The 27,823-nt window shown below is 39.0% G+C and overlaps 1 protein-coding gene across 2 annotated transcripts in view; it reads left to right on the forward strand.

The window, feature by feature from the left end:
* The window catches only part of LOC126272907 (V-type proton ATPase 116 kDa subunit a 1-like), a 235,897-nt gene that overhangs the window by 132,171 nt on the left and 75,903 nt on the right, over positions 1–27,823 (forward strand). For both annotated transcript variants that reach the window (XM_049976170.1, XM_049976171.1), the window contains exons 7-9: positions 140–352; positions 861–1,011; positions 18,705–18,844. In XM_049976170.1, coding sequence (XP_049832127.1) covers positions 140–352; positions 861–1,011; positions 18,705–18,844 — 504 coding nt within the window. The remainder of the gene's footprint in view (positions 1–139; positions 353–860; positions 1,012–18,704; positions 18,845–27,823) is intronic.

Consider the following 27,823-nt stretch of genomic DNA (forward strand, 5'->3'; position numbering starts at 1 on the left):
ATAACTAATTTGTTGTGTGTGTATGTATGTGTACTGTAAGTGTATTGATGTTTGCAATGCCACAGATGACCTTACAGGTCCCTACAATAATAAAAATTCAGTTAAGTTCAATGCAATCCAAATCGTTTAATCTTCACAGGTTCTAAATCAAACTAAAGATCACAGGCAGAGGGTACTACAGTCTGTTGCTAAAGAGCTGAACAGATGGACAATGATGGTACGCAAGATGAAGGCCATTTACCATACTCTCAATGGTTTCAATATGGATGTCACAAGCAGATGCCTTATTGCAGAGTGCTGGGTGCCTGTGAATGACCTACCAAGGATGACTCAAGCACTGCAAGATGGTGGGGTGAGTGCAGAAAAATTCAAATTCAATACGTTTTGTAACATAAACTGTCTATTCCACTTTTGGAATTATGCAGCACATTTTAGTTGCTGCAAAGCTTTATTTTTATTATTATTGACAAATAACATTGTTAATCAGTTGAAAAGGTTTCCAGGGATGTGGAAATGGGAAGATCTAGCAACAAAAATTGCTGTAAATAATAATAAGATCTGACACCTTGATAAAATACTTTTAAAAACAATTAAATTAATAAAAGCTATTGAGCTGGGGTGTGCCTTCTTGAACATAATTTCTTTTCTACCTTCTTTCAGAGCTCACACATTTCCTAAATGATGTTAGCTTCAGCTTTATTCAAACTGATGAACTTTAAAGGTGTTTCAGATCCTTTTTCAGCCTTCTATTATGACACGAGAGGAAAAAACTACTTTTTAAATATTTGTGTTCTGTATGAAAGAAAGCTGTGTACTGCATATTTATCACTCAGCATTTAATAAAAAAGTATTATTTTCAGGTTGCTTCTGGAAGTTCTGTAGCTTCATTTCTTAATATAATTGAAACGTCAGATACTCCACCAACATACGTTAGAACAAATAAGTTCACAGCAGGATTTCAAAACCTTATTGATGCATATGGATCCATAACATACCAAGAAGTTAATCCAGGTTAGTACCACCTCTTTAGCAATATTAGTTCTGTTCACTGTGGTCACAAAGCTAGTTTAGTCATATTTTTTATTTATATTTTTGTTTAGAGGCATCACCAATCATCATCCCGACACCTCCCCCCCCCCCCCTATTATCCCCCCCCCCCTACTTACCACTCTTCACTCAAACCCACATACACATACTCTTTTTCCATGCCTACAAGCTACAAAACGTAGACAAGGCAGGTAAATAATTACAAATATCTATAAAGTGCTGAGAAGTATGTGGACATTAGTATAGGACTGAATTGTCTAAAAAATGCAACAAGTCTTTCACCCTTTCTTTTTATTCTTCTAAGTGGTGGGTAGTCCCCCAGAACTATTCTGTATTTCTTTTCTCTGCCTGTGTCAGCATTGAAGTCTCCAAGCAAGACATTAACATAATGTTGAGGGACTTTCAAGTTGTATCCTCAAGAGTTTCCCAGAAGTCGTCCACCTTTTGAGGGTCTCTCTTGTTGTGTTCATTTATCAGGCCTGTGTGTTGATAAGGTTGTAAGCCTTATTTACAGATCAAATGGACAGAAGTGAGATCCTGTTTGATGGGGAGGTGAAATTTATTATGGATCCAATTATGTTACTTTTGACTATGAAGGCTATCCCTAGGATCATTGAACTGGATTTTTTTTATCACAAGGTTTCCTTTATATATTCTGAACTCTTCTGATTCAAATGGATTCTCATCCAGATATCTGGTCTCTTTTAGTGCCAGTAAGTAGAAATTTAAAGTGTTGACCAGTTGCTTTAATTTTCCTGTCTTCAGAAGTGTATTGATGTTTAGTATTCTAAACGAGTGTTCTTTCTTGGATTGTATCTTTTGTGTTGAGGTTCTGGGAAGCTCCAATCTTCTCTGTATGATGTTAGAGGCTCTCCAGAAACCCACAGCCTGGTTGTGCCACTCACAGTAGCAGAGGATTTCTGTTTCCAGTTACCTACTGTATTAGTGTCTACTGAGTGTTCCCCTTCATGCCTTAAGTTTAAGATAGTTGGGGGGGGGGGGGGGGGGGAGGGAGTGTAGCCCATCCACAGAGTTAAAACTCAGGTTGTAAGCCCCAGATTTTAGTTAAGGCCGCTCCTAACCTGGAGTACAGATGCCTTTTACAGTTGCTCCTAACCTGGAGAACACACTATGAATGCTGAATTCCAATGGAGTTTCCTCCACTGAAGAGTCCAGCGCATACTGAGTGTTTATATTATCCATAAAAGCAGCGTTACCTCTTCCGCCAGTTCTCTCATACTAATGATCTTCATCTCTGCCTTCATTTCCATCGAGGTTTTCACCATTAAACTGGCAAGATGCCCTCACAAAGTACTGTTACATGGACCAGGTGAACCTAGGTTTTTAATGAGGTGCTACTCCTCCCCCTCTTCCTTTCCTTTCTCAACAATGCTGAGGACCAGCTTAACAAACTTAATTTAAGCAGAAAAAATGGAGGCATTACTTTCCGGCTGATTCTCATACTTGAGTGGCCGTGGTGGTCTAGCATTAGACTCTGCCCCCGGGGATCCTAGAGTGGTGATTTCCCTTCATTCTGTTCCTCCAGGATGGCTCCAGGTCCACTCAGTCTGCTATCAAATGAACTCCTGGGAATTTTGCCTCAGCCAGGGCCGCCACCCTACCCCTCCTAGTGCCGTGACAAAGAAGGTTGTTCCTTACCTACAGTCAGACCAGTAGCCCAGTCATGGGCAGGTGTCACTGATTTTACCTTTAACTTTTGAATAATTTCTTTTACCTCACCATACATTTTTTCAGGCTCTCCATCATCTACAGAGCTAGTAGTCATATAAACTTATACTACTGTGGTGCGGAATATTTTACTTGAGAGGATGCCATTATTACAAAGTGATATGGAAGAGCTGCATGCCACCATGAAAAATAATTTATGCATTTCCTCCTTGTTTACCAACACTGCAAATTGGCCAACATTACAAGGTTATTTAGTCATTCATCCAGACTGTCAACCCTGTAACCAGTGAAAAGGCTGCTGCTCTTTCCAGGAACCACAGGCTGTCCTATCCTCTCCACAGATACATCTCCATTATAGTTGCATCTATAGTACAGCTATCTCTATGACTGATGCACAAAAGCCACCACACCTTGGCAAGATCCATGGTGCATGGAGGATACAACGTGTTGCACCTCAATAACAGTTGCCTTCTTCCATTTATGATGTTGTTTTCTTTAGTTTCCTTTGCTTATTTACCACATTTTGCTGTCTGAAAAAATAATTTGCTGAACATTTAATATTGCACTACTTTTGCGATATAGAGACAGATTTGGAGAGTGGCAATGATAATATTAAACAGGCTTCACTTGTTCTAGAATACTTCCATCTCTTTAAATGTGCTATCATGATGTACATTTCTGATTTTGTGCCCTATGATTCTGTTTCAGTTTAGTTATGTATCTGTATTTTACTCTGCATTATGCAAGCTAGTGATGATTGGCAGTTCAAAAGTGATTTAGAAACACCACAATCTATAAAATTTCTTCATTATTGTTTTGTAAAATATAGTCTTATCTCCTTCTATTTACTTTTACTTGTTGCTTGCCAAATTCAGTTTATGTGATCTTCTAGAGGAATAGTTGTTTGTTTTGATAAATTCTGCTAAGGTGTGATCACTGTCATTTTCAAACATATGAATAACGAAACGTATAAGGTCATCCACATGAGTAATAAGAGAAATCCATTCAATTTCCATTACATGATAAATCGCACAATTATAAAGGCTGTCAATCTGACTAAACACCTAGGGATTACAATTATAAGTAACTTAAATTGGAAGAATCACATAGATAAAGTAGTGGGTTAGGCAAACCAAAGACTATATTTTATTGCACACAACACTTTGAATATGCAACAGCTCTGTGAAAGAGACTGCCTGTTTGTCCTCTGCTAGAGTATTACTGTGCTTTATGGGATCCTTACTAGATAAGATTGATGGAGGACACTGAAAAAGTCAATAGAGGGGCAGTACATTTTGTACTGTTGTGAAATAGGGGAGGGAGTGTCACAGATATGATAAATAATTTGAGGTGGCAATCTTTAAAGTTTGTGAAATTTCATTACCAACTTTCCCCTCTGCATATGAAAATATTTTCCTGTCATCAATATATGTAGGAAGAAATGATCATCATAAGAAAATAAGAGAAATCAGAGCTTGTACAAAAAGATTTAAGTGCTCTTTCTCCCACAAGCTGTTGGAGAGTGGAATGGTAGCCTGAAGATGCTTTGTAGAACCCTCTGCCAGGCACTTAAATGTGTATTGCAGGGTATTCATGTAGATACAGATGAAGATATCCAGATCTTTCCACTGAAAACTATTCTTCTATTTAAATCCTCATTTTATTTTAAAATCTTCCATTACCACCTTGTAGTGGGATTTGCTGCCAGTCAGCATTTTATGTATCTCTTTTTATAGGTATTCTCTCTCTTTCCATCAAAATGTGAGTAAGCTGGTGCCTGATTTTCAAGGAATATTTTCTCCTTATTTTTAAATCAAGTCTTGTTCTACTCTTTGATATTCAGTAACTATATCTATAACAATGAAAACAATCAATTATTGACAAAATTATTTAATTGAATGGATAAAAAATCTACTCACCAAGTGGCAGCAGAACACACACAGAAAAGACTGTTGTAATTCTCAAGCTTTCAGAGCCAGTGGCTCATTCTTCAGGCAGAAGGGTTGAAGGAGGAGGAATAAAGGTGAAGGAAAAGGACAGAAGAGGTCTAGGAAAAGTGGTAGATTTCGGAAAAGTCATCCAGAAATGCAGTTCAGGGGAGACTTACCATACGGGAGGAGAAGGAAAGACTGATTGTTGCGGGCTGTATTGGATGAGATTTGAAAACCAGAGAGCTTCAAGGTAGAAGACAGGGTAATATGCAAGACAGAGATGCAAGACAAAGATGCAAGACAGAGATGCTGAGATGGAAGAAATTAACAAAAATTAAGGCCATGTGGGTGGTGGGAACCAAGGAAATGTTGTAGTGCTGGTCCCCACATGCAGAGTTCTGAGAAACTGATGTCTGGAGGAAGAATCCAGATGATGCGTGTGGTGAAACATGCACAGAGGTCACGAATGTTATGTTGTAGAGCATTATCTGTAACAGGATATTGCAAGTTGCCAATATACACCCTCTGCCTACATCAGTTCATCATAATTGATAATTTGGTGGCAGTCATGCTGATATAGAAGGCCGAACAGTGTTTACATAATAGCTGGTATATGACGTGCCGTTTTGCAGGTCTATTTTTTGCCACCCTCCTCCCACTTCCGTTACATACAATGCACTTAGCTTTTCACTCTTATTAATTAATGCACAATGTTTTAGTAGTAATTTCTGTCTTGCATATTACCTGTCTTCCACCTTTAGGCTCTCAGGTTCTCAAATCTCGTCCAATGCAGCCCCCAGCAATCAGTCTTTCCTTCTCATCTTGTACAGCAGTCTCCCCTGACCCACGGTTCTGGGTGACTTTCCCAAAATCTACACCTTTTTCTAGACCTCTGCAGTTCCTTCACCCTTCTTCCTTCTCTGCCAACCCTTCTGCCTGAAGAAGGAGCCACTGGCTTCAAAAGCTTGCCAGTTGCAACAGTCTTTTACATCTGTGTTCTTCCACCGCTTGGTGAGTAGATTTGTTTATCTATTGTAATCTTACCCTCCCACGCATCACCATTAATTTTCTCTCAGTCTCTTCACTATTTTCAAAATCTTCAAGAGGTGTATGATACACAAAAAAACTTTTTACTTATCTTCTTTATCTTGTTGATGTTGGCTCCAAGTCTTGCATCTAGGGTACATTCTTGTGGCTGTAATTTTTATAACGTTGCGGGATGTTGTTGAACTTAATAACTGATGAAGATTTGCCTGTTGCTATGAGTATCTTTTTATTTTATCCCATTCTTTATCCCAATAAATGATGATGATTCTTCTGTATCACACTGACTTTACAATTCCACTTCAGAACATGAATTCACATTGTTGTTGACAAAATTAGAAATATACATGCATGTACATCTGCGGCATGTCAAATACTACTTACATTCTGTGGTACTCAGAATATTCCAAAGAGTTTATAAAGCAAAAGAGTTTACAAACTTTCATGTCAAAAGAAGAATCTTTACTAACTTATATCATTATTTTATAATTGGGTCCAGAAATAAATTCAATAATTAGAGTTAGATTGTGCATTTAATGGTACTAATTGTAAATATATCAGAAATTTTATGATTTCTATTATGTTTAAAATGAGAATTGTTTTAACTGTGCCCACACAGTGTAACAAATTAATTTCTTTTTACATATTTTAGTTTGAAATGTAACACATCGTATCAAAATCATATGAAGTTCATTCAGTTAAACAGCTGAGATAATTTGAAACTGTACAAGAATCGACAGTATACATGGTATCAGTTAGTTCTATAAAAAAGAGATAAAGTTAGAGGAAGGTGACCCATTACAATATTCCCCTCACAAATTTTGTAAACAGAATGTTTACACTATTTTGTGACAGGCTATATGGTTTGCCAAATGGTGTACGAAATGATGCCCAGGATAGAATATAGATGTATAGAAGTATCTGATACATAACTTATTACAGAAAATACAAGAAAAATATCTACTACACAAATCATAATCTATACATGTATCAGGATATGGCACTCAACTTTTCAGATCTGTGAAACATACTGTCACAAGACAAATAATACAAAATGAAAACTACAACATTGCGCCACTAAACCATAGGGATAATTACAGAGACCATGTAAATTACTAGAATTTATAAATTTTAAGTTAAGATCTATACAATGAAACCTTCAACATCTTTGAAAGAGAAGAGAAAAAATTCCAGAGCTGGAAGTGTATCATGAGTGAACCGACTTGAAAAACTCACAGTGACGGGTACAGACCAGAAGAATATACTCAACCATGAATAGGAATCAATCAGTCACATAAACCAGAATATTTTGGGAAATGTTGACTCATGAAAGAACAAAATAATGGAAAAATATTAGGGCCAAAGTTTGTGGTGTGGGGATCAACCCATGCTGGGTACAAACCAGCAAAAGAGTTTCGTCACAACAAAATGAATAAAGCTCATAATCATATCAATAAGTCCAATTATATGCAAAAAGTTACTGTAAGAAGCATCTAGCCTTAATCAATGGTTGTACACTCTCCTTGAGTACACACATACACTGTCCCGATGACCAGGGATATCCAAAACACAGCTCAGCTTGAGTTTGTCCACAACTCAACTTCCAATCAGATACAATATTGCAATACTCAGCATAAATACAGGTAAACAGAGTCATACTTAATGAACCAGAGGCTGTAGAGCGTTTCAGGGAAAACACTAGGGAACAATGGACATGAATGGAGGAAGGAAATACAGTAGAAAAAAAAGTGGGTAGCTTTGAGAGATGAAACAGTGAAGGCAGCAGAGGATCAAGTAGGTAAAAAGATGAGGGCTAGTAAAATCCTTGGATAACAGAAGATATATTGAATTTAATTGATGAAAGGAGAAAACATAAAAATGCAGTAAATGAATCAGGCAAAAAGGAATACAAACATCTGAAAAATGAGATCAACAGGAAGTACAAAATGGCTAAGCAGGGATGGCTAGAGGACAAATGTAATGATGTAGAGGTGTATCTCACTAAAGGGAGATAGATACTGCCTACAGGAAAATTAAAGAGACCTTTGGAGAAAAGTGAACACCTTGTATGAATATCAAGAACTCAGATGGAAACCCAATTCTAAGCAAAGAAGGGAAAGCAGAAAGGTGGAAGGAGTATATAGAGTGTCTATACAATATTGATGTACTTGAGGACAATATTATGGAAATGGAAGAGGATGTAGATGATGATGAAATGGGAGATATGATACTGTGTGAAGAGTTTGACAGAGCACTGAAAGACTTAAGTCAAAACAAGGCCCCAGCGGTAGACAACATTTCATTAGAACTACTGACTGCCTTGGGAGAGCCAGCCTTGACAAAACTCTACCATCTGATGAGCAAGACATATGAGACAGGTGAAATACCTTTGGACTTCAAGAAGAATATAATAATTGCAATCCCGGCTGCAAAATACTAACGTGAATTCTTTACAGATGAATGGAAAAACTGGTAGAAGCCGACCTTGGGGAAGATCAGTTTGGATTTCGTAGAAATGTTGAAACACGTGAGGCAATACTGATGCTATGACTTATCTCAGAAGATAGATTAAGGAAAGGCAAACCTATGTTTCTAGCATTTGTAGACTTAGAGAAAGCTTTTGACAATGTTGACTGGAATACTCTCTTTCAAATTCTGGAGGTGGCAGGGGTAAAATGCAGTGAGCGAAAGGCTATTTACAATTTGTACAGAAACCAGATGGCAGTTATAAGAGTCGAGGGGCATGAAAGGGAAACAGTGGTTGGGAAGGGAGTGAGATAGGATTGTAGCCTATCCCTGATATTATTCAATCTGTACATTGAGCAAGCAGTAAAGGAAACAAAAGAAAAAATTTGAAGTAGGAATTAAAATCCACGGAGAAGAAATAAAAACTTTGACGTTCACTGATGACATTGTAATTCTGTAAGAGACAGCTAAGGACCTGGAAGAGCAGTTGAACGGAATGGATAGTGTCTTGAGAGGAGGATATAAGATGAACATCAACAAAAGCAAAACAAGGATAATGGAATGCAGTCTAATTAAGTTGGGTGATGCTGAGGGAATTAGATTAGGTAATGAGACACTTAAAGTAGTAAATGAGGTTTGCTATTGGGGGAGCAAAATAACCAGTGATGGTCAAAGTAGAGAGGATATAAAATGTAGACTGTCAATGGCAAGGGATGCGTTTCTGAAGAAGAGAAGTTTGTTAACATTGAGTATAGATTTAAGTGTCAGGAAGTCGTTTCTGAAAGTATTTGTATGGAGTGTATCCATGTATGGAAGTGAAACATGGGTGATAAATAGAGCAAGAAAAGAATAGAAGCTTTCAAAATGTGTGCTACAGAAGAATGCTGAAGACCGGATGGGTAGATCACATAACTAATGACAAGATATTGAATAGAACTGAGGAGAAGAGAAATTTGTGGTACAGCTTGACTAGAAGAAGTGATTGGTTGGTAGGACACATTCTGAGCCATCAAGGGATCACCAATTTAGTACTGGAGGGCAGTGTGGAGGGTAAAAATCGTAGAAGAGAACTAGAGATGAATACACTAAACAGATTCAGAAGGATGTAGTTTGCAGTAGGTACTGGGAGATGAAGAAGCTTGCACAGGATAGATTAGCATGGAGAGCTTCAGCAAACCAGTCTCTGGACTGGAGACCACAACAACAACAACAACACTGTCTTCAGAAATCTTGGCTAACAATTCACAAATAACAGTCACAACACAGATCCAGTCAACAGATGCTTGAGAACATTACCCAGTGCCCACACTCTCTTGACAGTTGACTGGTCCAGCAGGTACAGACATACAGCAGAGTGAGGATTGGATGGATCTACCCACATCTTTCAGTTTCCTCCTTAGAGTACTCATTACATGCTCCAACAGTTATGTTACTTCCTGTCTTGTATTCACATCAAATCCTGAAACATTGTTTTGTTTACTAAATATGCTGTTCAGTACCTCCTTAACATCATACAAAATATGCTCGCTTTAGCAACTTTTTGTAAAGTCAATTATATGGGATTTATATCAGTTGAGATTAAAATGTGTTCACATATGAAACATTGATAAACAGAGTTAAAGGCAACAAAAATTGGACTAATAAGGTGTTACACACAGATATGCTCAGATACTTTTACTAATTTTTGCAGTACAATTTATGAAAATTGTCCCATGTCAAGATCTACTCATTTAGTCTCATGGCATATATATGTCAAATTCTAAAGCATACATCCATTACAGAACACAACTATATAATGTATCACAGATTTTAACTCAGTCAGTGGATAAGAGAAAATTCTAGAAATCACATCACGTTACATACTAAATTCATGACAATGGAAAAAGAACAAACAAACAAAAATCAGATACTTATGAGCCATGTCTGCATGCTTTCAGTTCAGTGACATTGTGTAATCAAGACAACTTCTTAGATTTTGGATACACAAGTCTGTATGCATTAGAATGTGGATTTTCACAAATTTCAAGTGGTCCAATATAAATATTGAAAAATTTCTTAATCTCAGATGTCAACATTTAAGATTTCTTTTTGGCCTTCACCAACACTAGATCTCCTAATTCAAATTTAGAAAATCTACCTTTACCATCATGTCTCTGCTTTCTCCTATCCCTCTGTTTTGTCGTCATCTCCCTAACACATTGTTCCCTCTCTTGTGGAGACAGAATTTTACTTGGTGGAAACCCAACATTTTCAGAAATAAAGTTAACTGGTCTGTGATGAAACATGGTTTCAAATGGTGGAAAACCTGTTGAGGAATGTTGTAAGCTGTTCATAATATCCTCAAAATCATTGACATAATCTATCTAACTGGTATGATTCTTAGTACAATATGTTCTAAACAGCATTCCAATCTCTCTCATATATCTTTCTGCAGGATTACTCAAAGGATGGCAAACCGAGGTAAGAATATGTCCTATTTTTGCATGATCAAAAAAAAAAAAAATCTCTCCAAGCTTGTGATGTAAACTGAGAATCATTTTCAGATGAAATTGTCTTAGGAATACCCACCTGATGAAAATATGTGTTTTCAAACTTAGAGATGATTTGCATACTGGTAGCTTTCTTAAGAGGAAACAGCTTTATTAAGTTCCAAAAGACATCAACTGCCAAAAAAACATAACAAAATTCATTCGTACACCTAGGTAAAGGTCCATTAACATCCACAGATATGAGGTCTAGGTTACTATTAGGCAGTATGTTTTGCATTTGGCCTCTACTTGTTTGGTTACTTACCTTCACTCTTTGACATCTGTCATAGCTGGCAATCTTCTTCTTGACTCTTCTATCTATGTTATAAAAATAGATGTTTTTCTGAATCTTTTGTGTGCATTTGTTTGATCCACAATGACCAAAACTCCCACATGTATAAGTAATTAAAGTATCAATACACTGTTCCAGCCAACATAGTTTCCAATACTCTGAGTCAGTCTTATGTCTCCTGAATAAAATACCCTTGTGTATCTTATAATACTGTTCTGTCATTTCTCCTTGTTTCTTACGCAACATGCTCTTGACCAATTTCCAATTTTGATCATGATTTTGAAACCTGCGGATGTCTTTGCAAATTTTCAAGAGATCCTTTTCCTGTTTCACACCTCTCAAGGACATAATTTTAAACTCTTTTTCTTCTTCTCCAAAGTTGTTAGATGACTCACTTCCTAAAATTAGTCTAGACAAAGCACCAGCAACTACATTGCCTGTGCCCTTAATGTATCTAATTTCATAATTATAAATAATAATGCAGTGTGGCTAGGGCCTCCTGTCAGGTAGACCGTTCACCTGGTGCAAGTCTTTCGAGTTGACGCCGCTTCAGTAACTTGCGTGTCGAATTTCATAATTGAGCAGCTGTTAAAACAAGCCCCAATGAGTAATTCTGTTATGGTGCAGCTTACACGCCTGAAGATAACATAATGATTTGTGATCAGTATAGATGATGACTTTGTGACCTAGTAAATAATTTTTAAATTTGTTGAAAGCCCAATGTGCAGCTAAAAGGTCTTTCTCAGTTACAGTATATGTCTTTTCATGTTTCTGCAATACTGTACTAGCAGATGCAAGAGATCTATGTTCAATACCAGCATCAACTTCAACCTCCTGAAATAAATGAGTACCCAGTCCATCACTACCATCTGCCATAATACAAAACAGAAGTGATAAATCTGCTCTGAACAATATCTAACTTTGACACAACTGTCATTTGATCTCATCAAAAGCATCCTGACACTCCAGATTCCAATCCCAAATGATACACTTCTTCAAAAGTTCATACAAGCATGGAGCATTCAAAGCTTGGCTGATATAAAATTTTATATAAAATCCAGTTAACCCAAAAAAGATTTAAGCTGTTTTTTGTTACAAATGATTCTAATTTTGAAAACACATCTCTTAACAGATTCAAATTTTGTTCCCAAGTCTTTTCAGTGACCAGAATGTCATCTGTATACACAATTAATTTTGAACTCACTTCACTTCCTAAGACAGAACCCAGAGCTCTTATGAATTCAGCTACAGATACATTTAGCACAAATGGCACCACACAATATTGAAAACACTTTCTAGAATTAATTTCAAGTGGTATCTCATGAAATCCAAAGGTCAAGTCCAAACTACTCATCTACTTTACATAATCAAATTTGTGTTGTCCATGTTCTCAGGATGCTCATTCTCTCTGATAGAAATTTATTAAGATGTTTAGAGCTCAAAACAATTCTCACTTCATCTTTTGTCTTACTTACCACTATTGTAAGCACTCCTACTTCTCTCTATTACACCTCATGTTTCCATTTTCTGAATTTCTTCCTCTATACCTCTCCTTCTTGAGAATGGTATATTATGTGGCCTGAGAAAGAAAGGTTGATTATCTCTAAGGTAAAGTATGAACTGATAGTCGTTCACTTTTCCTGGTTTTTCACTAAAAACATTTCTAAACTCCAATAACAAATTCCCAAGTTGTTCCTTTTGTATGTCATTAAGAGACATATCTCCCCTTACTTAAGAATCTACTACACTTTCAAAATCCTGATCCTTAGTCTCTTCAAATCTATATCATCAAAAACCTGGTACTCACCTTGGTCCACAATGTTTTGCAAATAGTTACAACTTTTCCCATAGCTTAAGATATAGAAATTAGTTTTCACATAAGTATTACTTTTTAGTTCCAAAATAAACAATTCTTTAGCATTCCATTCAAAACAAGCCTCAACTCTCACTATCCAATCCACAGCAAAAATTATAGTTTCTTCCAGTCTGGGGATCACTAAGCATCCATGTTCAAAGGTTTTGCCTTCTATACTAAATGTTAAAAATACCTGAGATTTTACCAATTTGCTTTGCTTACCTGTAGCTCCTCTTATCTTTACACCTACAACAGGCGTTTCCACAAAATTCTTACTATATTTAATCTTGTCTCTAAATTGTTCAGATGTACCACAAATCAGGCTACCTGTATCAATCAAACAGTTCCCTTCCCACTGGTCAATCTTAATCTTAATGTAAGGACATCCAAAATCTGAATTGTATCTGTTATTAGACACTTCTGTAAAAGATCACTTTAAATTTCATCAACTGGTACATCTACACTATTCTTACAGAGTTTTATCATCTTTACTGGTATCATAGCATTACTTTAGTCACACATGTTGTCCAGTAAAAATTGAATACACTAAATGGGTTCCATAGCACAACTAAACTTACTTATTACAGAAGGAACACAAAGTATATTACTGTCAAAATTACGTTTCATCCTTAGATCTTCTTTCACTTTATTCCACCAATTTGGATGCAAATTTCGACTAACCACAGCTAACTTATTGCAAAATGCACATTTATGTAGGTTATCATCAATTTGGTCCCAAACAAATTTCAAATACATTCCTGGAAATGGAAAAAAGAACACATTGACACCGGTGTGTCAGACCCACCATACTTGCTCCAGACACTGCGAGAAGGCTGTACAAGCAATGATCACACGCACGGCAAAGCGGACACACCAGGAACCGCGGTGTTGGCCGTCGAATGGCGCTAGCTGCGCAGCATTTGTGCACTGCCACCGTCAGTGCCAGCCAGTTTGCCGTGGCATACGGAGCTCCATCGCAGTCTTTAACACTGGTAGCATGCCGCGACAGCGTGGACATGAACCGTATGTGCAGTTGACGGACTTTGAGTGAGGGAGTATAGTGGGCATGCGGGAGGCCGGATGGACGTACTGCCGTGGGGCGTGAGGTCTCCACAGTACATCGATGTTGTCGCCAGTGGTCGGCGGAAGGTGCACGTGCCCGTCGACCTGGGACTGGACCGCAGCGACGCACGGATGCACGCCAAGACCGTAGGATCCTACGCAGTGCCGTAGGGGACCGCACCGCCACTTCCCAGCAAATTAGGGACACTGTTGCTCCTGGGGTATTGGCGAGGACCATTCGCAACCGTCTCCATGAAGCTGGGCTACGGTCCCGCACACCGTTAGGCCGTCTTCCGCTCACGCCCCAACATCGTGCAGCCCACCTCCAGTGGTGTCGCGACAGGCGTGAATGGAGGGACGAATGGAGACGTGTCATCTTCAGCGATGAGAGTCGCTTCTGCCTTGGTGCCAATGATGGTCGTATGCGTGTTTGGCGCCGTGCAGGTGAGCGCCACACTCACGACTGCATAAGACCGAGGCACACAGGGCCAACACCCGGCATCATAGTGTGGGGAGCGATCTCCTACACTGGCTGTACACCTCTGGTGATCATCGAGGGGACACTGAATAGTGCACGGTACATCCAAACCGTCATCGAACCCATCGTTCTACCATTCCTAGACCAGCAAGGGAACTTGCTGTTCCAACAGGACAATGCACGTCCGCATGTATCCCGTGCCACCCAACGTGGTCTAGAAGGTGTAAGTCAACTACCCTGGCCAGCAAGATCTCCGGATCTGTCCCCCATTGAGCATGTTTGGGACTGGATGAAGCGTCGTCTCACGCGGTCTGCACGTCTAGCACGAACGCTGGTCCAACTGAGGCGCCAGGTGGAAATGGCATGGCAAGCCGTTCCACAGGACTACATCCAGCATTTCTACGATCGTCTCCATGGGAGAATAGCAGCCTGCATTGCTGCGAAAGGTGGATATACACTGTACTATTGCCGACATTGTGCATGCTCTGTTGCCTGTGTCTATGTGCCTGTGGTTCTGTCAGTGTGATCATGTGATGTATCTGACCCCAGGAATGTGTCAATAAAGTTTCCCCTTCCTGGGACAATGAATTCACGGTGTTCTTATTTCAATTTCCAGGAGTGTAGTTTTCACCTTTGTTCTTAACAGATACCTCACCTTCACTGTTTGTATCATTACTCTGCATGACATTAATGAAAAACTGCTTTGACTGGACTGGTATGCCATGGCTCTTACTTACGTCTTCACATACATCACTTACCTTACCTGTATTCAGAAATAACTCTGAAACTTCATTATTCTTAAACTTCACAAAAACTTGATACTCATCATCATTGTCATCATCATCATCATCATCATCATCATCAGTATACTCTTCTAAAATTATCTCATCAACAACAAGACTAACAACACAAGTTTCATCTCTATTAAAGTCACACACCTCATCTACATTCATTGCAATAAGCTACCAGTCTCAGACTTACCAACGTCAGTCATTTCACAGCTCTCATTCACATTTACGTAAAAAATGCCACCTAATCCAGATCCAATATAGTCATAATCTGTTTTACATATATCAGTAACACTGTTTTCTGACCAAGGGAAGAAATCATTAGCACATTCTACATCAAAATTCTCATTACTCTCACATTCTGGTTTGTGATTATTATTTACATTGCTATAATTAAACATAGTATTCCAAAACTCTTGATCAAAACATAAATGAGAAATCTGATGTTCCTTCTGTCTAGCTTCAGATACCTTTGCCACATTATTAATGCTGTTATTATTGTCTAATTGTGAGTGTAAATTGGGGTTCATGTACTTCTTGTGTTTCCTTGCCCCAAAACTGTGTATCTTCTTCGAGGCAGACTGCCATTTCCTGAATAGTTACCTCTATTATTGTTTCTCTTATTAAATTGCCCATGGTTATCACCATAACTCATATTTTGCTGATGTTCAATGTTTCTGTCTGTATTACCATTTTGACTATGATAGAAATTACAATTATCACTGTTTCTGTGGTTGTTACCATTGTGATCTCTGTCATTTTGACTGTTATGGTACATGACTCTTTCTACTGCCCTATCCAACCTGTCAACATATCGTAACAGTTGTTCAAGGCAATTGTCAGGTCTGTGTACTACTGTATATCCCACTGCAACATTTCTGGTAATCTCATTTTGAGTGCTTCAATCAAAATCATTTTGTCAAATGGCCAGTCAAGGTGTGCTGATTTCTTAAGCTGGTTCTTACAAAACTCTTTCAGTATACTGTTCCTGTTCCTGTAATTGAGACCATTCAGAAATTCACTTTTAATTCTCCCTTGTTCAGCTTTTGATCAAAATTTATTTAAAAAACTTTTTTTGATTCTTTGGTATGTCTCCCACTAACATAAATGTAGATTTACCAAAGACAGACCTTCACCTTCACGACATCTTTTAACAAATTTAATCTTTTAGTCACAGAACTATCTCTACAGTGGTGTAGAAAATCCACTGGATGTAAATTGTCTGATGGAAAATTTTGATTGGAATGTTGGACCACACAATACCACTGTTTGTGTACAGATTGTTGTGAATGCAATTTTCCTGAACTACTGAAATTTTTTGATCTAGAACATACTGTTTTCAACCTTTAATATTATTTGACCTAAACTACTAAAGTTCTGTTCCATTCTTTCTACTACAGCTTTCTGTTCAACTCTGATGTCATCAACATTTTTTACTTGTTGAGCAGATTGGGCCATGAACTCATTTTCCAAAACAGTAAATTTATTTTATAATACATCAACTTTTTCATTCACACTTTTTAATCCATCTGACAACACATTTTTTAGTTCCAAACCCAGGTTATTTAGTTGGTCTATTTGGTGTTGTACAATGTCCATTTTACTATTATTTTCAGATTGTATTTCCATTAACTGATCATTGATTGCTCTAAATTTGCTGTTGTTATCTGATTTTATTTCTGTTAACTGATAACAAATTACACTAAATTTGCTATTGTCTGTTTTTATTTATATTAACTGATCATTAACTGTACCCAATTTGGCCAAAATTAACTGCATAATATCGGTTTTCACTGTTTCTTTGCTGTCTACACCTTCATTTGGTTCAAACATATCTAGGCTGGGTCCTCCATTCACATCTACATCACTGCCCTCATCTCTATTCATTTTCCTAGCAATCATACAAGTCCACCAAAAAAGAAAATCAATTTCACAAGTGATTTGTACCTACCTTTTCTGATCTCCTTCATCGTAGTTATAAAGTCCTCTTTCAATTCGTCCGGTCTGTCAATGTTGATATTATCTCGTTACTGTTGATATAACTTTGTTGGGCAGTCCACTGGTCTTCTTTCATCGAGTAATTGAAGTTCATTTACATAAAAAATTGCAAATGCATACATAATTGTTCTTTCTTCTTCTGCAACAGACAAAACTTCTTTATCAGTCAACAGATTACAGCTGACTCCCACACTTGTAATCTTACCCTCCCACGCATACCATTAATTTTCCCTCGATCTCTTCACTGTTTTCAGAAGCTTTGAGAGGTGTAAGATATACAAAAGAAATTTTTTATTTATCTTCATTATCTTGTTGTTATTGGTTCCAAGTTCTGCATCTAGGGTTCATTCTTGAGGCTCTAATTTTGATAATGTTGCGGGTTGTTATTGAACTGAATAACTGATGAAGATCTGCCAGTTGCTATGAATTTCTTTTTATTTTATCTCATTTTCTATATCACACGGACTTTAAAATTCCACTTCAGAACATGAATTCACATTGTTGTCGCCAAAATTAGAAATATATGTGCCTTTCCATCAGAGGCATGTCAACTATGACTTACATATATTCCAAAGAGTCTACATATATTCCAAAGAGTTTACAAAGCAAATGAGTTTATAAACTTTCACCTCAAAAGAAGAATCTTTACTAATTTATATCATTATTTTATAATTGAGTCCAGAAATAAATTTAATAATTAGCATTAGATTGTGCAATTAATAACACAAATTTTAAATATACCAGAAGTTTCACAATTTCAATTATTTTTAAAAGAAGAGTAATTTTAACTGTACATACAGAGTGTAACAAATTAATTTCTTTTTACATATTTTATCCTGAAACATAACACATCATATAAAAAACCGTATGAAGTTCATTCAGTTAAACAACTGAGATAATTTTAACCTATACAAGAATTGACAGTACACATGGCATCGCTAATTTCTATAAAAAAAGAAATAATGTTAGCGGAGGGTGACCCACTACACTATGCAACTAAATATATGTAACAGTTCTTTTGATTTATTAAAAACAAAGATTCCAAGACTTACCAAGCGGGAAAGCGCCGGCAGACAGGCACATGAACAAAACACACAAACACACACACAGAATTCTGTGTGTGTGTTTGTGTGTTTTGTTCATGTGCCTGTCTGCCGGCGCTTTCCCGCTTGGTAAGTCTTGGAATCTTTGTTTTTAATATATTTTTCCCATGTGGAAGTTTCTTTCTGTTTTATTTACATCATCAGTTCTTTTGATTTTATTGTTTATAAAAAATACTTTATGAGATTTTCTTCATTATTTTGTTACCAGTAAAATGTGTGCTGATTTTAGTTACAAATACAATCAGATATTTAATATTGAATTTATGTTTGCCATTCTGTACTTTTCCTGTCCATTCATGCATGATGCCTTTATTTCTATTCATATTCAAATTTAATATTGCAATTCCTTTAAGAGATAAACATTTAGTAGGTGTTTTACATTGAAAAATGTAAGAAATGTAACTGTGAAAATATTCTTTGCAGGGTTGTTTACAATTATTACATTCCCGTTCTTGTTTGCAATAATGTTTGGAGATTCTGGACATGGACTCATTCTGTTTGCTTTTGGATTGTATATGATTCTCACTGAAAAGCAGCACTTGAAAAAGAAAATTACAAATGAGGTATGTTCCAGTCACAAAAATCATACTTTTATTGAATTGTCAGTCCACTGATCACTGTTGTGATACACTTCCAGAATTAAATTATGCTTGTAGATTTATCTTGACAGCATTAATAATTGAAATACTTATCATCAGAGGGGACAGCAAAATTCTTTTTGATTGTCTTCGCGTAATGTTTTGAATAACTTTCGTTATGTTGTTAAAAGACATTGGTATGAAAAGATCACCCCCATATCAGTGTACTACTGACGAACGTGAATCTGAGGACTGAAATATAGTCACCTTCAGTCACAACTATTAATTACTGCAAAATCAGATTTTTGCTGTGGGTGATGTGATTTTCAGTTATGGTATGTATTAAGCAGTGCAGTCTTATCTTCAAATAACATAGCAATGAGTTATCTTTTAGATATAAGTTAGTGATTGCAATACAAAATGTAGTAAACTGAGAACTAAGAACAAGGGTGCACTAGCTCCAGTATTCTTCAAAGAAGAATTTTTATTTCTGAGACAAATAGTTAGCTATTGCTAATACCACAAAATTCAAATTACAGAGTGTCTTTCCGCTCCCGGGATTGGAATGACTCCTTACCCTCTCCCTTAAAACACACATCCTTTCGTCTTTCCCTCTCCTTCCCTCTTTCCTAAAGAAGCAACCGTTGGTTGCGAAAGCTTGAATTTTGTGTGTGTTTGTGTTTGTCTATCGACCTACAAGAACTTTTGTTTGGTAAGTCACATCAACTTTGTTCAAACAAAAATTCCAAGACTTAGCAAGCGGGAGAGCGCCGGTAGATAGGCACAATGAATAAAACACACACACAGAATTTCGAGCTTTCGCAAGGAAAGATGCAAGGATGTGGGTTTTAAGGGAGAGGGTAAGGAGTCATTCCAATCCCGGGAGCGGAAAGACTTACCTTAGGGGGAAAAAAGGATAGGTATACACTCGCGCGCGCCCACACACACACACACACACACACACACACACACACACACACACACACACACACACACACACACATCCATCCATACATACACAGACACAAGCAGACATATTTTAAGGCAAAGAGTCCTTGCCTTTAAATATGTCTGCTTGTGTCTGTGTATGTATGGATGGATATGTGTGTGTGTGTGTGTGTGTGTGTGTGGGTGCGCGCGTGCGAGTGTATACCTATCCTTTTTTCCCCCTAAGGTAAGTCTCTCCGCTCCCGGGTTGGAATGACTCCTTACCCTCTCCCTTAAAACCCACATCCTTTCATCTTTCCTTTTCCTTCCCTCTTTCCTGTCGAAGCAGCCGCCGGTTGCGAAAGCTCGAAATTCTGTGTGTGTGTTTGTGTGTTTTATTCATTGTGTCTATCTACCGACACAATAAAAAACACACAAACACACACACAAAATTTCAAGCTTTCACAACCAACGGTTGCTTCATCAGGAAAGAGAGAAGGAGAGGGAAAGATGAAAGGATGTGGGTTTTCAGGGGGAGGGTAAGGAGTCTTTCCAATCCCGGGAGCAGAAAGACTTACCTTAGGAGGTAAAAAGGACAGGTATACACTCGCACACACACACATATCCCTCCACACATATAGACACACAAGCAGACATATTTAAAGGCACCTAACCTTCATAACCTCCTAGTTCATCCCTATGAAATCCCCAAACCACCTTCCCTACCCTCTGGCTCCTACCCTTGTAACCACCCCGGTGTAAAACCTGTCCCATGCACCCTCCCACCACCACCTACTCCAGTCCTGTAACCCGGAAGGTGTACATGATCAAAGGCAGAGCCACGTGTGAAAGCACCCACGTGATTTACCAACTGACCTGCCTACACTGTGAAGCTTTCTATGTGGGAATGACCAGCAACAAACTGTCCATTCACATGAATGGACACAGGCAGACAGTGTTTTTTGGTAGTAAGGATCACCCTGTGGCTAAACATGCCTTGGTGCACAGCCAGCACATCCTGGCACAGTGTTACACCATCCAGGTTATCTGCCCTTCAATATATCCTCTCTTCCTATTATCCACCAGGCCTCAACCTCTGCTAATTTCAAGTTGCCGCCACTCATACCTCACCTGTCGTTCAACAACATCTTTGCCTCTGTACTTCCACCTCGACGGACATCTCTGCCCAAACTCTTTGCCTTTACATATGTCTGCTTGTGTCTGTATATGTGCAGATGGATATGTGTGTGTGTGTGTGTGTGTGTGTGTGTGTGTTCGCGAGTGTATACCTGACCTTTTTTTCCCCCTAAGGTAAGTCTTTCCGCTCCCGGGATTGGAATGACTCCTTACCCTCTCCCTTAAAACCCACATCCTTTCGTCTTTCCCTCTCCTTCCCTCTTTCCTGATGAAGCAACCATTGGTTGCAAAAGCTTGAATTTTGTGTGTATGTTTGTGTATCTATCAACCTGCCAGAGCTTTTGTTTGGTAAGTCACATCATCTTTGGTTTTAGATGTATTTTTCTCACGTGGAATGTTTCCCTCTGTCATGAAACAAAGATTCCAAGACTTACCAAGCGGGAAAGCGCCGGTAGACAGGCACAATAAAATAACACACTAACACACACACACATAATTTCGAGCTTTCGCAACTGGCGGCTGCTTCGTCAGGAAAGAGGGAAGGAAAAGGAAAGATGAAAGGATGTGGGTTTTAAGGGAGAGGGTAAGGAGTCATTCCTTTCCCGGGAGCGGAAAGACTTACCGTAGGGGAAAAAAGGATAGGTATATACTTGTGCACACACACACACACACACACACACACACACACACACACACACACACACACACACACACACACACACACACACACACACACCACACACACACATATCTATCCATACATAGCAGAGGCAAAGATGATGTTGAATGACAGGTGGTGTGTGAGTGGCGGCAACTTGAAATTAGCGGAGATTGAGGCCTGGTGGATAACGAGAAGAGAGGATATATTGAAGGGCAAGTTCCCATCTCCGGAGTTCTGATAGGTTGTTGTTGGTGGGAAGTATCCAGATAACCCGGACGGTGTAACACTGTGCCAAGATGTGCTGGCCATGCATCAAGGCATGTTTAGCCACAGGGTGATCCTCATTACCAACAAACACTGTCTGCCTGTGTCCATTCATGCAAATGGACAGTTTGTTGCTGGTCATTCCCACATAGAAAGCTTCACAGTGTAGGCAGGTCAGTTGGTAAATCACGTGGTTGCTTTCAGACTTGGCTCTGCCTTTGATCGTGTACACCTTCCGGGTTACAGGACTGGAGTAGGTGGTAGTGGGAGGGTGCATGGGACAGGTTTTACACTGGGGGCAGTTACAAGGGTAGGAGCCAGAGGGTAGGGAAGGTGGTTTGGGGATTTCATAGGGATGAACTAAGAGGTTACGAAGGTTAGGTGGACGGCGGAAAGACACTCTTGGTGGAGTGGGGAGGATTTCATGAAGGATGGATCTCATTTCAGGGCAGGATTTTAGGAAGTTGTATCCCTTGCTGGAGAGCCACATTCATAGTCTGATCCAGTCTGGAAAGTATCCTGTCACAAGTGGGGCACTTTTGGGGTTCTTCTGTTTGAGGTTCTGGGTTTGAGGGGATGAGGAAGTGGCTCTGGTTATTTGCTTCTGTACCAGGTCAGGAGGGTAGTCGCAGGTTGCAAAAGCTGTTTTCAGGTTGTTGGTGTAATATCAATGACAATGATGAGGTGGTTCACACAGGAAGCACTGGCTCTGGCCACCAGGACAAGGACTGGTACTGACAGGGCATACACGCCCTTGTTTCACACTGGAGGAAGGCCATAGAATGCAATGGAGATTGTGTGGAAAAATAGGGTGTGTAGATAAAACACCTTGTAATTCACACTATGTTCAATAAAGAATTGTTGAAGGAAAAAAATTCTGGTGCTTTACTTTCTGGGCAACTCTCATAACATGACGGAATAATCAACTGAGCCTGTACCTCAGTCTCTCAGCTCACTGTGTCCTTACCATCGTTCTACATCTGCATCTACATTCATACTCCAGAAACCATCATGAGGTACATGGCAGAGGGTATGTCCCATTGTACCAGTTATTAGGGTTTCTTTCCATTCGATTCTGTATGGAGCACAGGAAGAGCAATTGTTTGAATTCCTCTGTGCATGCAGTAATTATTCTAATCTTATCCTAATGATCCCTTTGTAAGCAATATGCAGGGGGTTGTGATATATTCCTAGAGTCATCATTTAAAGCCAGTTTTTGAAACTTTGTTAACAGACTTTCTTTGGATAGTTTATGTTTATCTTCAAGAGTCTTTCAGTTCTTTTTCTTCAGTGTCTCTGTGGCATTCTGCCATGGATCAAACAAATGTGTGACCATTCATGCTGCCCCTCTCTGCATATGTTCAATATCCCCTGTTAATCCTATTTGGTATGGGTCCCACACACTTGAGCAATATTCTAGAACCAGTTGCACTAGTGATTTGTAAGAATCTCCTACTTAGACTGGTTGCACCTTCCCAGCATTCTATACTCATACGATACTATGTTTTTTCATTTTGTGAAGTGCACAATTTTGTATTTTTGAAAATTTAAAGTAAGTTGCCAATATTTGCAACACTTTAAAATATTATCAGGATCTGACTGAATATTTATGCAGCTTCTTTCAAACAGTACTTCATCGTAGACAACTGCATCAACCACAGAAAGTCTGAGGTTACTGTTAATATTGTCTGCAAGGCCATTGACATACAACATGGACAACAACGGTCATAACACACTTCCCGGGGGCAAACCTGAAGTAATTTGTACATCTGACGATGACTCTCCATCCAAGGCTGTGCCCTCTCTATCAAGAAATCCTCAATCCAGTCACAAATTTCATTTGATACCCCATATTATCATACTTTTGACAATAAGCATAGGCATGGTACTGAATCAAATGGTTTTCATAAATCAAGAAATACTGTGTCTACCTGACTGCCTTGATCAAAGGTTTCAGTATGCCTTGTCAGAAAAGTGTGGCTGGCCACATAATCCAGCAGTGTGGTTCATGCAAGTGGAAGCAAGTTTTCTCTGTGTGGGCATTACAGTGGATTTCACCAAATTTGTGATCATGGGAAGCCAGTTAGACCATAAATACACCATGGAAATTGAAGATGTGATTGCTTCAAGGTGCTTAAATATACTATGCCTTGCACCACCCAATTGCCACTGGCAATCAGATGTAGGCATGTCAGTTGACTGCCAGGCTGTGTTGTGGCACCTGTTCATAAGTGACTACAAGTCCAGACAAAAATATCTGATGGACACTGTGTTGGATCTATGCATATTTCTGCACATGCAGTTACACAAGTGACCACCAACCAACTTCTGCCTGAACACAACTAATAAGCTAGCACACTAATGTATGGTATACTGTGGATCAAGCTGGATCTCTGATTGCAGTATGACCTGGTGTGGGCTTTACAATTGTGGAATTGTGGACATGTCAAAATCCATAATAGGGGTGGATTTTGTAACCTATTACCAACTGTTAGCAGTCATGGTGAATGCTCAGCTAGTTGACAGCGTTACCAGCTTAACAACCTCAGGTTTCTGACAAACTGAAGCAATGCTTGTGGCCATGCTGAAGCTTGTATAAGTCATATGCAGTGAGTACTAGGACTTACTGCAGAAATTTCCAGCACTGATGCAACTGCCTGGAACGCTGAGTAAGATATATCACAACACTATGCATTATATTAAAACTACCAATAACCCATCAGTACCCAGTTGACCTTGTCATTTGTCTCCAGAGTGTCTGCCCATAGAAGAAGCTAAGTTTGACAGCATGCTTCAGGAAGGTATTACGTGCCCATTGAACATTCCTTGGTTGTCCTCACGTCACTTAGTGCCTAATATGTGTGGTGCATGATATCCATGCAGGAGTTATTGAGCCATCAATGCAAGAAATGTGCTGGACTGATACCCTTTAGCCTTACTACGAGACTATAACTATGTGTTAAGTGATGTGACCTTATTAAGTGTCCTAGTCTCTCCCAAGGCATACACTCAGACTCCAGCAGCAGAAGCAGACATACCAAAGATGGCCATAATCACTTCATTTGGTTTATTTGAGAGTTGTTTCACAATATCTGGCCTCCAAAACACTGGACGGAGTTGGTAAAAGTTTATAGATGTGGTATTACAAGGTCTCCCCTTTTGCTTTGAGTACCTGAATGATCTCCTGGTTTCCTTAGCCTCACCAAAACAGCACTGTCAGCTTATAACTAAAGTGTTTAAACATTTAGAATAGTAAGACATAGTTTTAAACACTGCCAAATGCATCTTTGGTCAGACACCAGTTAAATTCCTGGACCATAAGATCTCATTGTCAGGTTCACTGCCTTTACATAAGAAATTTGAAGCCATCTTGTAAGTCCCACAATCAAGAAACCTTAAAGAACTGCATATTACTTGCTACTTTTAATTTCTATTATCAAGACCTTCCACATGTGGCTGAGTTGCAAGAATCATTAACGGCAGTGTTCACTGGCCCAAAGAGCAAAGGTAAGTGTCAGTTTTGTGGACAGATAACATGATCTCCACTTTCTAGGCAGCCGAGCAGAGCATAGTGGATTGTGCACTGCTCACACACTCTGAACCGAGTATTAATGGTTGATGAGAGCCAGGTAGTAATTTGTGCCATACTACAGCAACTGTGTGGCAGTGGAGGACAGCCTCTAGCTTTCTTCTCCCTCAAGCTGTCACAAACACAACAGAAATGGAGCACTTATGACAGAGAGTTTCTGGATAGCTATGAAGCCATAAAATACTTCCAACCACAACTAGAAGCCAGGGGTTTTACCATTTATACTGATCACAAGCCATTTACACATGCTTTCTGCCAAAACAATATAATTTGTTCATTGTAACAGCACAATCAATTGACGTACATACCCCAGTTCAGCATGGATGCATGAGACATTTCTTGGATCAACAACATAGTCTCCAACTCTCTTTCTCAGGTCAGCAGCCTCTCATGTTCAATTTGAGTTTACTCAGCTCACCAAAGCACAATAGACTGACCAACAGCAGTGCAGTCTGCTTAGAGATATGTCATCACTGTTGGAACTTCAATTAGTCCATGTGCATGGAGTCGACATAAAGTTATAGTGTGACATGCCAAATGGTAAACATCAACCTTTCCTGCCTACCATATTCTGAAGAGGAGCATCTGACAGCCTACATAATCTGTATCATCTTGGAGCTTTGACCAACAGCTCACCCAGTCTCGAACTAACTCATGTGGCCAGGTTTTCACAAAGACTGCAGAGTGTGCACATAAATGTGCATTAAATGTCAGGACAGCAACATCAACTGACATGTCCACACATCAATCATAGACTTTCCCTATATGACTGTTCACTTGACACACAGCCATATTGACATGGTAGGCTCATTACCGCCATCAAATGGCCAACAATACTTACTAACAATGATCAACTGATTCAACCACTGGCTAGAAGCAGAGCTGGTAGATAACATTCTAGCAGAGACTTTATATTCCACCTTTGTTTCCAGCTGATGTCACATTTTATCTCTTCACTACATGTCTGAGAAGACTGCAGATTGCAATTCAAGTCCAAACTGTTCACCTAGCTTGTTAAATTCTGCAACACAATGCATCATAGAACCACAAGCTACCACCCAGCGGGTAGTGGTATGATAGAATGCTGGCACCATTCTCTGAAGGCTGCCCTAATGTGCCACAGTTCAGATTGGACCACTGCCCTGCAAATGGTTTTACTTGGCCTGTAGAGTACCTACAAAACCAGATTTAGACACTACAGCAGCCAAGTTGATATATAGTGTAATATAACAATCACCAGGAGAGATTATGAATGCACATTCACTACAAGTGCCCGGCCATGTCAGTTAATTTATTTAGAGGACAAGTTTCCTGCATTTGTCCTCAGTAAACATCAAGACATGGCATGGCTTCCAGCTATGTACGTCAGAACCTAGACAAGTGTAAGTACATCATGATTCATTCTGATGGTGTTAAACGTGCACTGCAACCATGGTACACAGGGCCACACAAGATCATACTATGGGAAGTGCATGTTATCAACATACTTGTTAACAACAGACCCACTACTGTCTCCCTTGACTGAGTGAAACCTGCAAATGTGTTACAAGAAGAGCCACTTACCACTGTACCAGCACCAACAACAGCAGTGGTATCTTCACCAGGCAGCACAAATGGACCTCCTGAACATAAAACAAGATTAGTTCAACATGTCCACTTTCCAGGATGCTTCTGAAATGATAATCCACTTCCCCTGGAGGGGGCTGATGCAAAAGCCAAGACCACTGCTTCCATGTAGTGCACCATCATCTGGTATTGTGAGGGTGTATTTACATCATTCTGTCAAATATTTTGGCACCAGCCACCAGAGGTGCTGTGTTCTGCAACAGCATTATGCTTATACTTTGGCTGAATATTGTACCTTCCTTGTAATAAATAGTTACATGCTGGAGATTAGTTAATGCTTTTAGGGATAACATTACCATAAGGTGGAATTTCTTGAAGTTGTATTCTTCAATGACAAACACTTCCTTCCTGTATATAATTGTATAAAGTTTGAGAATTGCTCTCATATAAGAGTGTGGCATTTTGTGTGGCATTCATCATGTTTACAACATGGATGGTAATTGAGCAGATATCTTCTTATTGATGGCTAATCTGACAGAGCAGTATATCTTACCATGGCCCTGGGAGTGTTCATTTGGGCATCTATGTGATTGTGTGTACTTTTGCTAGAAAAAGAGCTAGTGCTCAAAAACTACTGTGGATGTGTTTTGTGTCACATGTTCCTGTGCTTTGCATATAAATCCATTTATTGATTTATAGCCCAGTTATAGAACATAAAAATATTAGCAATGGTATTGAGTATTTTTTGTGCTCAAGTCAGAGGGCCCAGTGAGACCTACATGAGGGCTGTGCTGGCTCTTTAAGGGCCTTTTCCTGATAT

The sequence above is a fragment of the Schistocerca gregaria genome, chromosome 5 (assembly GCF_023897955.1).
Source record: "Schistocerca gregaria isolate iqSchGreg1 chromosome 5, iqSchGreg1.2, whole genome shotgun sequence".
NCBI lineage: Eukaryota > Metazoa > Arthropoda > Insecta > Orthoptera > Acrididae > Schistocerca > Schistocerca gregaria.